At 35.2% G+C, this 14704-nt stretch overlaps 3 protein-coding genes across 6 annotated transcripts in view; all 3 read right to left on the reverse strand.

The window, feature by feature from the left end:
• Nucleotides 1-3552, reverse strand: part of LOC107684380 (proprotein convertase subtilisin/kexin type 5-like) — a 43695-nt gene extending 40143 nt beyond the window's left edge. Inside the window, exons 1-4 of the mRNA XM_016480633.1 lie at nt 3391-3552; nt 1594-1698; nt 1215-1328; nt 557-691 (exon numbers count right to left, since the gene is read on the reverse strand). Of these exons, the coding sequence (XP_016336119.1) occupies nt 557-691; nt 1215-1328; nt 1594-1698; nt 3391-3552 (516 nt within the window). The remainder of the gene's footprint in view (nt 1-556; nt 692-1214; nt 1329-1593; nt 1699-3390) is intronic.
• Nucleotides 3553-4277: 725 nt separating this feature from the next.
• Nucleotides 4278-10276, reverse strand: LOC107684346 (annexin A1-like). Its single transcript, XM_016480585.1, has 13 exons — nt 10210-10276; nt 9950-10023; nt 9690-9801; nt 9254-9348; nt 8565-8678; nt 8299-8389; nt 8142-8221; nt 7972-8028; nt 5855-5948; nt 5634-5729; nt 5197-5255; nt 4687-4809; nt 4278-4569 (listed from the first exon to the last, which is right to left on the reverse strand). Exons 2-13 carry the CDS (start codon nt 9992-9994, stop codon nt 4513-4515), a joined length of 1023 nt encoding a protein of 340 aa, XP_016336071.1. The 5' UTR covers nt 9995-10023; nt 10210-10276; the 3' UTR covers nt 4278-4512.
• A 67-nt stretch (nt 10277-10343) lies between these two features.
• Nucleotides 10344-14704, reverse strand: part of LOC107684345 (annexin A1-like) — a 9511-nt gene continuing 5150 nt past the window's right edge. For all 4 annotated transcript variants that reach the window (XM_016480583.1, XM_016480584.1, XM_016480581.1 and 1 more), the window contains exons 5-13: nt 14512-14625; nt 14261-14351; nt 14099-14178; nt 13945-14001; nt 11974-12067; nt 11766-11861; nt 11393-11451; nt 11147-11269; nt 10344-10966 (exon numbers count right to left, since the gene is read on the reverse strand). In XM_016480583.1, coding sequence (XP_016336069.1) covers nt 10910-10966; nt 11147-11269; nt 11393-11451; nt 11766-11861; nt 11974-12067; nt 13945-14001; nt 14099-14178; nt 14261-14351; nt 14512-14625 — 771 coding nt within the window. In that variant the 3' untranslated portion in view covers nt 10344-10909. The remainder of the gene's footprint in view (nt 10967-11146; nt 11270-11392; nt 11452-11765; nt 11862-11973; nt 12068-13944; nt 14002-14098; nt 14179-14260; nt 14352-14511; nt 14626-14704) is intronic.

A 14704-nucleotide genomic window follows, 5' to 3' on the forward strand; every position in this document is an offset into this window, starting at 1 on the left:
TGTGTGTGTGTGTGTGTGTGTGCGTGTGTGTGTGTGTGTGTGTGTGTGTGTGTGTGTGTGTGTGTGTGTGTGTGTGAGTGAGTAAGTGAGTGAGTGAGTGTTTGTGTGTGTGGATGTGAATTCATACAGGTGTGGAACAACTTGAGGGTGAGTACATGATGACAGAATTTTCAATTTTGGGTGAACTATCCCTTTAATAACATCTGTTATATTAACAATATATAAACAGTCCTTCCTATTTTGAATATCTTACTCTCAGTTTTAAATAATCAAAATTATTGACAGGCCAATATACTGCCAATTATTCAGCCAATATTTGAGATTATTGACATCGATGAGTTTTATTTATTTATTACAAACATACAGTATATCAGATTGTATGAGTCACTCTTCTCTCACTTGAGTAATCCTAAAGTCTGAAGTGTAAACCTTAAATGATGTACGCAACCCAATTTATTTCCATTATTACATATTTATGAGATTTCTACATGCAGATATCTAATTTTTCATTTCTTGAGATTTGTTATTTCTTCTCAGATAATCTCAAAGCACTTACATAGTTCTGTTTTAGATCTGGATGCTGTCTTTCTATACCATCATCCAGAATGGAAACGACAACCCCTTTCCCAGTGTAGCCCCTACGCCAGGCGGCCTGAATGTTCATGTCGGTCAAGCAGTTGTGATCACAGTGCTATGGAACAGAAGGCAAACATAACAGGTTTTTAGCATGCTTTTATTCATCTCAGATTATCACTTAATTCAAATAATTGCATCAAATGTAATGCAATATATATACTTTAACTATATTTCAAGGGGTCATATGATGCGATTTCAATTTTTCCTTTCTCTTTGGAGTGTTACAAGCTCTTGGTGCGTAAAGAAGATCTATAAAGTTGCAAAGACTAAAGTCTCAAATCCAAAGAGATATTCTTTATAAAAGTTAAGACTCGTCCACGCCCTCCTAAAACGCCTCGTTTAAAAACGCCCCCACATGTCTACGTCACCAAATACACCAAATAATTTATTTTTAGCAACGTCATATGACCCCTTTAACTATATTGTTTCCATAAAGGTACTCTTTTTAAAAGTATGCAAGGGATATTTCAATATGATATAACACTTCTGAACATATTACTTTAGTTTAGTATTGTTCAGTTTATTAATGTCTTTTAACTGAATATAACATTTCTGATTGTAATGTGTTGCATACTAACAATATACCACATGCTGTCCCATTCAGGGTCATTGAAGCTGGCGGCATGGGTTTGGTCCATTGTGTCAGTTCTTTTTACTCTCTTCTGAACCATCTGTTGCTGGATCCACTTCACCTTTAGCATTAGAACATATTTATGATGTGCTGCTGAATACATATCATGCTTCGCAAACCACAGTGAATTAAATGAAATATTAATTAAGAGCAATTATCATTGTCTCATTTAGTTTTGGCCAAGTTTAAGGATGCATCCATGTGGTTTGGTGTACCGCTCTCTTAATCTGTTTTGGTAAGTGTATGTGGTGTTTATAGGGTGGTGTAGTCTAACTTATTAACTATTCAGTGGTGTCTCAGTGACTGAAGGTATTTGATCCTTGTACCTTGGTCTCCGTGGCGATGAGACTGTGGTTTCCTCTGCTTTTAATTGTGGACCGTTTGATAATTCTGCTGTGCTGGAACTGGTAATGGTCTACTAGCCCACCTATCTGCAGTGACACAAGAGGAAGAAGATTGTGTTTTATATATACAGCCGCTGCTCAATTGTGACTGACAGAGATATAAATTATGTATTCATCCCTGACGTATGCCTTTGAAACAATAAAAGGGTTATCCAACACCGCTGATAGACTTACCATCAGAGGCAACCTGAGCTACCACTGTATGATTCAGCTGAGCTTAAACTTTGGCTGCTGATTACTCTTTGACACCCCGTGCCTTGACATTATGATGTTGGCCAAAGCCATACCAGATTTAACCGGAACTAAACAGCCCCACTGTGGACGGCAGTTACACATTTCATTTGACTCAGTAGAGGAAGTCAGCATCTACACGTTACCAAAGACAACATGTGCGCAATTAGACAAAGCAAAATAAACAGATTTATCACACAGAGCAGGAAACCCAAATAGTGACCATGGGCCAAAGAAATCCCATGATGCATTGCACAACAAACCACTGGGATTCAAACTGGCCTAAAAGTAACACTACACACTCTAAAAAATGCTGGGTTAAATATAACCCAGCATTTTTTAGAGTGCAGGAATATTCCAAGCTCTACTCACAGCATCTTTTGAAACAATTTTTTTTAATGTTTTTGAAAGAAGTCTCTTATGCTTATCAAGGCACTCCCTTTTGATGGCAAAACTGAATTTTCAGCAGCCATTACTCCAGTCTTGTCCTTGCTAAATAAAAGTATTTTTAAAAAAACCAGTACCGAACCCAAACGTTTGAACTGTAGTGTATGTGTTGACAGTTTTACATTTTACACAGTTTTACTGTACAGTAGCCTGACTTATAGACTCGTTTCCATTTCAAATGCATTCCTATACACAACTTTGTTCCTGTTTTTTCCTCTAATTTTAAACTCAAATATTAAATTAAGTGAAAATTACATTTAAAAATCTTGATTGTCATTTAAAAATGAGTGTCCTGCCTCATTAAATTATATCTCTTAAATTTACAATTGCTATATTTATTTGCACAGTAAGTTCCTTACTTATTTTCTCTCCTAGGAGACAAAAGAAAGTGTGCCAGTTGGTTAACTGAAGTAGGGTATAGGATGCCAACGAGTTTAGGAGCTCGTCTTGCATGGTTAAACACATTTATTATACAAGAGCCAGTGACCCAGAGACATGGGCTCGGTAAGAATGAAAGACTAATTTGAAAGAAAACAAATTCTAGGAACAAGGACTAGAGTTTGTGTTTGCACAGAATGTGTTCATAAGAATATGAGTTTGTCTATGAAGTTTTATCATGGAAATAATTGGACCTGGTGAAACATCATCTTCTACTTTCAATAACAGTAATTCAAGCATGACTTGAATAAAATTCCATATGGATTTGCTTTTCAAAGTACCATGGTATTACCAACTGTGACCATCACTGTATCATGATGAAAAGTTACCAATTACAATTCTGGGATCATGCAGAAAACATAAAGACACAAAAGCATACTATCTATTTTGATAAATCACATACTTTTTTTTTTTATAAGCCTTTGAGATACATAAGCATTTCAATACTGGAAACACGCATTTTAAATAATGAATACAATAAAGTTTAAAAAATTAGAAAACACCCAGTTTATATTGTAAAAAGGGAGACTGTTAAGCTTTTTTTTTTAGATGTTACCAGATGAAGCATATTTAACTGGCAAAGCATTATTGCAGTGCACTTACCTGGCCCATGTTCACAAATCCGTATTTTTCTGCAATAAGATCAGCAGCGTCAGAACCTCCAGTTATTTTAACCGCCCAGCGGTTTGTGAAGATTTTTGTCTGGACACATTGGAGTCCAATCCAGAGTAAAAATGCATATGGAAAAAGTGCTGTAGGAGACATCTTCAGACGGCTTCATGCAGAAATATTGATCTGATGACACTCCTCATTGAAAATTTCTCATTAAAAAGCGACTTGACATTGTCTATAATAGCCTGGACTGTCAAATGATTGTAAAAAAGTTCCTAAAGGACCTCGTTTGACTGTGTGAGTGCTACTTCATTGTGATGGCTCCACTGCATCTGTTGCCTGTGGCACATCTTCTCCAATTACAGTCCTATCAGTTTCTACAGGTGCACTGTGTGCTCGGACAGCAAACAGGAAACACTGGGAACACTGGATAATAGGCCTAACATCCATTCATGACATTATTATATTAAACAGCATTGGATCAATGTGCTTTTTAATATTATTTGCTTGCTGTATATTTAGCCAAATACTTATTTGTATTTATTTTTTCCTATTTGTTATTTATTTTCTCTTTTTTTATGATATTTGGTTTACATATATTTAATTATTGATGCCTTCTATGTAAACATTGTGTATAAATATAATTACCTTCAAGTAATCTGAAACTAAACAATTTCTGAATTGATTGGTTTTATTCACATTAACTCAAGAAATGAATCAATATAAAGAATAAACTCAATGCATTGGGTTACACCAAAATATGTGATCAGATCAGAAAGAAATAGCTCCTTATGGCAACAACTGTATGTTTTCAGTGACAGTATACATTCAAATGTCAAAAACGTTGAGAATCATACAGCTTGCTTGCACAAATATAGAATTAATTAATGATGTTACTTTAAAGTATCCTGAGACACTTAAACACCACATGCCTTTGAGTGTACTGGTCAAAGAAAAAATATTACACAATGAGTTGCACAAAGAGTTTTAATAAAACACTCCTAAAGAGCCACACCCTGAGGAGATTAGGTGTTTACACGGGTCATGAATACACCCATTTAATGAACAGATGTGTTTAGCGTGATCCAGTTGAATGAAGATATTTATTGTTGTCTACGGAGTCCCACAGAGTGCCAGCACGATCTTCTCATAATCCCCTTTTGTTTCTTTCTGTAAAAACAAAGAAGCCACTTCTCATTGAGGTTTTAAATACGAGTGATCTAAGAACGCGAAATACAAAAATACAAAAGCTTTTCAGATCACCCATTATGAGTTACAAATACTCACCAGAAGGTCTTCCTGAAGGGTTTTGCCATACATCCTCTTGTACTCTTGCATGATTTTCAGCAGGTCAATTTCTGAACGACTCACAATGATTCTAGTCAGCGTGTCAGTGTCGGTTCCCACTCCCTATAAAGCAAGACCATATTAGAGTTTATTTGATTTGATGATGTGACTGAATTCTGTTGGCAGCTATTTTTGTTGGTTTGTCCATTTGTTAATAACAGGATAAGTTAGCACTTGTACCAAAGAAAATGTTAAACTTCTCAATCTTTGTTATGCAGTTATAATGGTATTAGTTGAGATGCCAAATCTGACCAATTCTGGAGTTATTTGTGAAAATGCAAATTTGCTTAATATAGTGATAAATAGATTTGAACAAAGTCTTCTTCATCAAGATGTTGACACCCTGATTGCTATCCTTTAGGCCAGAAAAAAAAAAGAGTCATTTTAAAGTCTCCAGAAATTGGGTTCTAGCCTCTTTGATCATTGGAGCAGATAAAAAAAAAACTTTACCTTCATTGCCAGTTGGAGCCTTTCTGCAAAGTAGGCATGTTTGTTCCAAGCACCCTTCACTAAAACATGAAAAAGACAGTAAGAACATTGTTAATGCAAACACAAACAAATTAATTAATTAATTCCTTTAATTATAATAATTCTTCTTATTATTATTATTATTAATTATAATTATAAATTAATTTGAACAATGTTCAATATTTTTTAACATAAATTTAGTTAATCTTGGATATTTGTACCTAACCTAAGTTTTCGTGTGTGAGAATGAAACCACCCTCAACGAAACCACCCTCAACACGCACAGCTGGAAAAACAGGCCTGTCTTTTGAACAAGTTTTAATAGAGCTGCCTTCATTCATATGGCCACTGAAGCATTTAAAACGACTATTTCTCTTTCACACACCCACACAGACTTAAATGAAGTCTTATATATTTACCCAAGGTCATCAGGCAGTCTTCAAAGTTTCCACTCAGCTCACCCTCAAGATCTTTGGCCAAACCGTCTTTGCTGAATTGGCCATAATATTGTAAAACTGTAGATTTTAAACAACACTGTTAGTGCCTCATAGAAAAAAAAAATACATGAGCTGAACTACACCAAAATGGCATATCATAGAAATCAACTATCTCTGAAGAGGAATCAGAGTTCTCCACTTACTTTTGCACAACTGAGCTTCACTCCTGTTTGTGAGGATGTCAATCAGAACAGAGCAAACAGTGCCAATCCGATTCTCTCCTGCTTCAAAAAGAGCCTGAAACAACAACATAGCAAAGTCAGAGACAGTCAGTATCTACATTAGGTAACACTTTAGAATAATGGTCCATTGTTAACAAGTATGCAGGAAGTAATAGGTAGTGCTACATGAACACTGAACCTTATACTATTACCTAATATGGAAGCAAGATTAACTAAGCAGTAAGTAATAGCAAATTTAGGACAAAGTTCCTTATTAGGTATTTGATAATTACTAAATAAAAATATCCTCATTGAAAACTACTTGCAAACATTGACCAATTAATAAAGAATAAACGATTAATCATTAATCACAACAGTAACATGTCTAAAAAAGTGAACAATTTTCTTTTTAAAATTCTTAACATGGTCATAAAATGTCTTTTTCAGAATCTTGCACCTCAAATGGGTTCTTCGTGGAAACTAATTTATGAATATTATATCCCCCCAAATATGGCTACAGGTTGAGATTGTGACTACTGCTCTTACCGAAGGATGGACGTATGTTCTCTGTTTATTTCAAACTTAAACATAGAATAATAATAATAATGATAATTCGCATAAAATTTAAATAATTCAAAAGTGATGCTGAAATTAGTTCACTATTATGATCTCTTTTCAGTGTCAGTTCAATGTCTCTGACTCTAAAAGACCTACCTTTAGTGACAGTATCCTGGGGAGGACTTCTCTTTAGGATATAAATATAAACAATGATGTTCTCTTGTCAAAAACAATTTGCATCCTTAATGAAGTCATTGACTGCATTTATATTACGTTAAGCACAAAACCACATCTTCCAGATTATAATGTGTGTTGGAATATCACTAGTGCCTCGCAGAAATGAATGGCTGTACAGTATGTGTCAGATATAAAATATATTAACATATAATATATCTATATATATATATTTAATATATTATAAAATATATTAAATAACTTATTACTTGTGAAGTCCATGTCAACCCCTCACTGATTACTCAAGCGTTACCTTGTCAGCCCACTTGAGTAATTAGTGAGGGGTTAACTTGTTAACGTGTTTTTCACTTTAAAATCATAGTCCAGATCACTAGTAGTTCCTGTGGTCCAACAAGGTAACGCTTGAGTGATTATTGAGTGGTTTTTAGGCATGTTATTATTGTGATTAGTAATTAATTGGTTATTCTTTATTAATTGGTCATAGTTAGCAAGTAGTTCTTAATGAAGATATATTATTTAGTAATTATCGAAACCTAATAAGGAACAACCTTTGTCCTAAATTTGCTATTACTTACTGCTTAGTTAATCTTGCTTCCATATTAGTTAATAGTATTAAGTTCTGTGTTAAAGGGACCTTACGCTACGACTACGTCATCCGCCAGAATGAACACGCGTACGACAGTTAGCGGAAGCTAGAGATTACGGTCTATAAAGTTTTAAATATGGATATTTTTTTTACAAAAACGCATTGATTCGCTTCAGGAGGCCTTTATTCACCCCCCAAAGCCGTGCGAAACACTTTTTAATTATGGATGGAGGTGTTTTATTGGACTTCTTTTGGACTATTGACAAGAAGCACCCACTCACTGCCATTATAAAGCTTGGAAGAGCCAGAATATTTTTTTTTATATAACTCCGATTGGATTCGTCTGAAAGAAGAAAGTCATATACACCTAGGATGGCTTGAGGGTGAGTAAATTATGGGGTAATTTTCATTTTTGGGTGAACTATCCCTTTAATATAGTACTACCTATTGCTTTCTGCATGGTTACTTCTTAACAACGGATCATTATTCTAAAGTGTTACCCGTTGTTTGTTTCCATTTATAATGCTTATTACATGGCTTTGTGCAAAACTTGATTATGTTGGGTCAAACATTGAGTGGTCAGATACTTTTTTAATGACTGCAAAATTATATAATGGACCACTGTCCATGGCAACACATGAAAATGGAAACGCTGATCTGAAGAACAACAAATCAGTAAGCTTAAGTACAGAGTTGAGATTTTGCAGTAATGACCAGCTGACAAACTTCACTGGCTATAGAGTAAGTGAAGAATCTTTACCTTTGCATCACTCTTAGCCATTCCATCATCAATGTTACGGTCTTCACTCCTGGTAGCCTGAAGTTATTAGATATTGATTAGTAATATGTCATCATCTATCTATGCAAAACACATAAAAGATTATTTTCTTGTTCTCTAACAAAACTGTCACTGAACTGTTATTTTTGTACCTTGCAAAGGGCAAGCAGGGTAGTCTCGAGATCTCCTTTAATGTCACTTTTAATATTTTCCTCCAGCAGCTCTCCATGGACTGTACAACAGAAAGAGGTTAGCAGCTACCTCTGCTTTTAGGAAGAACATGTACAGTATGTTTGTAAATCTTTCTACCTTCTTTGTAACAATTCTTCAATGCTGTAATCTCCTTATTTGACCTGGTCCCCAAAATTTCATTTAGGACGGCCTCATTTGTCCCAACACCCTGATTATCAATGACATTTTAGTATTAGTAAGTAGATTTAAGTATTTAGTAAGGCTTTGAATAAAATCAACACACACACACACACACACACACACACACACACACATACATAATACATATATATATATAATAAGAATATTGCATATATTGCAATAAGAACAGTTACAAGTTGTACCTTCATGGCTCTTTTCATTTCAAAAGCATCATACTCGGGAGGAGTCATCAGCAAGGCCAGGACCACTTCCTCAAAATCTGACTTCAGAGCTTTTTTCAAGTCAGCTACCAGATCCTGAGGATTAATAAATTAATAAAAAGCTATTAGTACAAAATAACAACAAAAAAAACTCATCTGTTTCTTAAACTTGGAATTGACTTGGACCTACAGATACTGTAAATGACTTGGCTCACTCATCTACAGTATGTTGCTTCATATGTCACGTTCAAGGGTTGATTAAAAAAATACTTAAGATAGCATTAAAACCTTGGACTGTGTATGAACCCACCATTGTCATTTAGACAAGACATTTTAGACAACCATTTCAATGACCAAGAAAGCCTGAACCGAAATTGGCAGATGGCACAATATATTACTTTCACACATTCATCTGTATTGTCCCATACTGTCACACTGTCAATAAAAAAGGATTGCTAAAGTGAAAAATGTTCAATTGATAATCTTTCATTATTTTTAGTGCATTAAAAAAAGTTAGACTACATATGAAGCCTCAGTGTTATATTTAGCGATTAGTGAATGTTATTTAAGGTGGAATGGAAAGCTTCAATAAGTAACAGATGAATAAGTAACTGGATTCAAACGAACACTGAATACTTAAAAAAGATGTTAAAGGATGTGGATATGCTTACTTTTCCTGCACTCTGCTGATAAGCTGCTTTGATCTGTTGTCTTTGTGCATTGCTCCTCTTTGCTATCACCTCCACAACAGTGGCTTCATCCACACCTTCATGAGAAGAAAACAGGGCACCTGAGCAGCTGTTTTCACATGAGCAACTGTTTACAGAGTAATACTGCTGGATCTTGGTATTAATGGGCAATTGCACATGAGTGCACTTGATTCCTTGTAATTAATCACTGGTAAATTGGGTCAATACAGCTGGAAGCATTATAATACAAGTCCCAACAGAGCTATATATTGGGTAAAAGTATATAAGCACTCTTCCTGCTATGACATAATTGGTGAGGTGTGTCTTCCAAACATGCAACAACACAAATAATTCATTTGCAAAACTTCTACTTGAGTTTCAACAGAGCATATTAAACGTGTTTAACTTTGCATTTTACCTTTGGTCTCAATGGCTTTCTTTAATTTTGCAGCATCATTCTGGGCATTAAAATTAGGATCAGCCTTGACTGTTCCAAAATATCCCGTCTCAAAAGGAGCAGGTTTAAAACCCTGAGATGAAATATATAGCAACATATAAGTACATATAAGTAATGGCAGGTTTCTTTTGAGGTGTGCTTGAGTTAGTCATTACATATAGGAGACCAACCTAATGTTCATCTTTTTGAATGACCATAATGAAGGTAATGTATTTACTTACCTTGTCATCATTTTGTTGCTCAAATAATTTCTTAAAAAAAGCCATCTTGCGAGCTTTGAAGACACTATAAAGAACTAAGCACATGAAGAAGTCATTGCAAACATTGTCTGCATTAATATACTGTAGATTGACATATCAATTCCATTAACATCATCAATCACTTCATTATGAATATAGATAGCATCATGAATACTTGTTGGCAATATTAATTAGGGTAAGCTACAGACTTGCAGTTAAATGCATTTACAAACATAACTCACCTGTTCCTCTGTGAAGTTCGTAAGAGATGATCTGAAGTGGGTAATTTCAGGAACAGAACCTGTCTTTTTATTCCTTACACACACCCATCGAAAAAAAAAATTGGGCTGGGTCAAGATAGACCAGGTTGTTCTGGTTGTACCTGTCTGTAAAGCTTGTGATAATCTATCATTTAATGTGTTTGCTGTGCTCACCCCAAGTTGTAGTCTAAACCTAACACAAAACAAACCTTACATTGAAACTTACATATGCAATGATATTGTTCACTAGATAATGCATAAGATGCAGATGCTTTAAACTGAAGTTTATTGGTTGTGGAATTTGTCTCTTTGATTATGAGAATAGAAACACAGATAAGGTCACAGTTCTCACATACTGCTAACTGATATTCTCATCGCAATGTAAAATATTGCCAGGATTACGTAGTGATTTGTTACAACAACAATAATATACAGTTGTAATAAACTGTAATAAGCACTTGAATTTCTACTATGAAAATAATAGTTGAAGTTGTAGCTAGGAATATTATACTGACAATAACACTTACAGTGTGCACAATGACTGACTTTTTTTCAAATTTAAATGAAACAGTTTTCATAAGCCAACTATGTGGGATTAAGTTGTGCTGACATGGGTAGGTAATATAACCATGTAATGCATTTGCAGATGTTTTTCCACATAATTCAGACATGTAAGAGATGATCATTGAGTGCCACAGAGAGCCAGCAGAATCTTCTCATAATCTCCACTTGTTTCCTTCTGTAAAACCATAAAAAGGATTTATGTAGGGGCAAACCTGATTGAATTAATTGGGAAGTGACTGGATCGTGAAAAGTGACAATTTCATTCCATAGTGGATGTGAAGTAAATGGTCTCATTTTTTATTTCATGTTAGCTTCAAGCTACTTAGTTAGAGCTTTTCAAATGATGGAGACTCACCAGAATAGCCTCCTGAAGGGTTTTGCCATACATCCTCTTAAATTCTTGAATGATTTTCAGCAGGTCAATTTCTGAACGACTCACAATGATTCTAGTCAGTGTATCAGTGTTGGTTCCTAACCCCTAGAAGTCCACATTACAGTTAAATTCATGTGAAATTTTTTAATAAATGAAGGCTGAAAATATCAAAAACACAACTACATGGGTATACTGATATACATTCCATGAATTCCTTTGCAACTTTACCTTCATAGCCAGGTGGAGGTTTTCTGCAAAGAAGGCAGGTTTGTTCCAAGCAGACTTCACTAAACATGAAAAATAAGAATGTTTTGAGGTTTGTATGTTGGTGAAAATCTGTTGCGTGCACACAAACAGAAGATGTGACTTCATACTGCTTGTTTTAGTTACTATTGTATCTCTGTACCTATCTTTGTGTGATAAAGGTTTGTGTGATAATGCTGACAGTACCCACTCTCGACGTGCAGAGCTGGAAAAACAAGCTTCCTAAAAGCTTTGCTTTGAATAGTCTTTCGATTGCTGAAGAATTTGACATGTCTAGAATCTCTCGCACACACCCACATACATACACACAGATTAAAATGAAGGCGTGTTTCTTTACCCAGGGTCATCAGACAGTCTTCAAGGTTTCCATGAAGCTCACTCTCCAGTGCTTTGGCCAAACCCTCCTTGCTGTATTTGCCATAATACTGGAAAACTGCAAAAACATTTTAAATAACATTATTAGTGCCTAAAAACATAAAGTCAACTCTCTCTGAAAAATAATCATATATGTAACATTTGTATTCTGTCATAGATGTTCCACTTACTTTTACACAACTGAGCTTCACTCCTGGATGTGAGGACATTAATTAGGACAGAGCAAACAGTACCAACCCGATTCTCTCCTGCCTCAAACAGAACCTGTACAAAGCAGAGACAGTGAGTGAGTCCACCGAACAAGAAGACCAACAAGATGTCAGTAAAACAGTTTATGAACAATATGTCACATACTGTCACATTTACCACAAGAAAGACTTTCATTGTACATAAACTTGATAGTCAGCTAGAAACATAACTATAGAGAAGAGAATTTTGATAAATATGTACAAATATTTCATTCATTATATTTTACTTAACATTTCGTCTTCATTTGTAATGTATGTTTGAATAAATCTGTCATGAGAATGTACAGGGAAACTTGATATAAAAACGCAGACTTAGGAAATGTTGATACAATAAAATCATGGCACGGTGGCTTCACTTGTTACAATGTCTTGAGCAATTCAGTTCATTATTATTAGTAATTGTAGCCGTTGCAGTGTGACTAGCGTCTCCTATGTCTACGCTGGGTGTAATTACTCCTGGTCATAGATTTAGTTGGTGCAACAGGTGTAAATATTTATCAGAAAGCTGGACGTAGCTAAGCTGGATGTAGCTAAGCCCAGCATAGGGTTTACATCAAACTTTTTTTTTACATCTAACTGGGGCAACCGGCCCCGGATATTCCCGTCCATCTTCTCTGAACTGGGCATTACAATAACTGGACCTTGCTGTCTTGAGTCTCACCTCAAAAGGCAAATCCATCAAGATTTTAATTAGCTAAGTACTGGGGTGCCTCAGGGTTCAGTGCTTGGTCCCCTCTTCTCCTCAATATGCACAACCTCACTGGGCCAAATATAAAGCCACACAGCTTCTCCTATCACTGCTACATGTAGTCCCGGCCTGAAGACCGGGAAGGCTATCTAACCTTCCACTTAGACATTGCGCCTTCAGCTTAACCTTGCAAAGAGAGAACTCTTCGTCATCTCAACAAGTCTATAAGTTAACCACAACATCAATGTACAGCCGGATTCAACAATGGTAACGGCAGTTAAGTCAGCTATAAGAACTATGTATGAAGCACTTGTTAAACCAGATAATCCTCACTATCCACATCACATCCACATCTCAACAACCGCCCAGTCACTCCTCTTCACTTCCATTAACTCTGCTTAAGGCTTAATAAAGGTTAAACTAGCTTCAATAACAATAAAAACAATTCTAGTTTACTATAGAAATTCAGAATTGTAGCACTACTAAAATGGTTGTCTCCATGTGTTATCCAAAGATGCTTCAGATAAAAGTGTCTGTTAAAATAATATATGTAAATACACCAATAATCACCCTTTTTAAAGTGGTTCCACATATATCATAATATATACATTAATTTACTCAATAGGTGTAAAAAACAAAGAGTTCACAGCCCTAAACCTTCCAAAATTCCAAAATGAATCACAACAAAACATTTGATTAGAAGCAAAAAATATCAGAAAATCTAAAAGACAAAGGTACAAAAACTGTGTACACATGCATGCAAAGCACAGCGGACGTAAAACAAGAAATGCAAGTACCAATAACTTGCAATTTTATGTTTCAATCACAGATGGCAGTAGTGCACTTTTAATTAAACAGCTATATTTTGTCTAAACGTAAGTTACTCAATATTAACTTTCATGTATAAATGTTGTATAAAAGCAATATCACACTCATAACTGTACTGTTGTACTTTTTGAGGTTGTTTAATTCAAATAGCACTGACTTACAGCTTCTACAGAAACATACACTATAGTCCATGGAGAAAATTAACGCGATATTCCAGATACCAATCCAAATTCATAACAGGTTACTGAAAATAATCATCACTAATGTGATTAAATGAGCTGATTCGTCTGGGTCTAAATCATACCCAGACGAATCAGCTCATTTAATCACATTAGTTAATGCGAGTTGTTGTGTTGGAGTGGAATCTGTCACAGTACCTTTGCATCACTCTTTGCAAGCCCATCGTCAATATTATAATCTTCACTCCTGGTAGCCTGATGTTATGAGATATATATTCAGTACACATAACAGATTTAGTTTTCTTATGGTGTAACATAAATAGACTAAAGTTAAACAGTGTAATTTCTGTACCTTGCAAAGTGCAAGTAGGGTAGTCTCGAGATCTCCACTAACTTCACCTTTAATTTGTTCCTCCAGCTGCTTTCCATAGACTTTACGACAAAAAGAAGTTAGCAGCTACACACACATTTGCATTCAGGAAGTACATGTATGTATTTTGATCTGTGTTGTTACCTTCTTTAAAAGTAATTTTCATCGCTGTGATCTCCTTGTTTGATCTGGTCCCTAGAATTTCACTTAAGACAGCCTCTTTTGTCCCAAGATCCTGATTAACAATTGAATTTTAGTACTGAAATCTTTAAATAAAACATTGGATGGTTGTGAAAACTGTCACTAGCAAGTATAACATAACATTATATACACACACACACACAATTATTGAGTAAAACAGCACAGCACAAAATAAAAAAGATAAAACACTGGACCTTCATGGATCTTTTCATTTCAAATGCGTCATATTCAGGGGGTGTCATCAGCAAGGCCAGGACCACTTCCTCAAAATCTGACTTCAAAGCCTTTTTCAGTGCATCTGCCAAAGGCTGAAGCATAAAAAAGTTATTTACATAATACAATACGTTATTACACACACACACACACACACACACACACTCACACACA

This window comes from Sinocyclocheilus anshuiensis, unplaced genomic scaffold, assembly GCF_001515605.1.
Source record: "Sinocyclocheilus anshuiensis isolate Anshui unplaced genomic scaffold, SAMN03320099.WGS_v1.1 scaffold29, whole genome shotgun sequence".
NCBI classification, from domain to species: Eukaryota; Metazoa; Chordata; class Actinopteri; order Cypriniformes; family Cyprinidae; genus Sinocyclocheilus; species Sinocyclocheilus anshuiensis.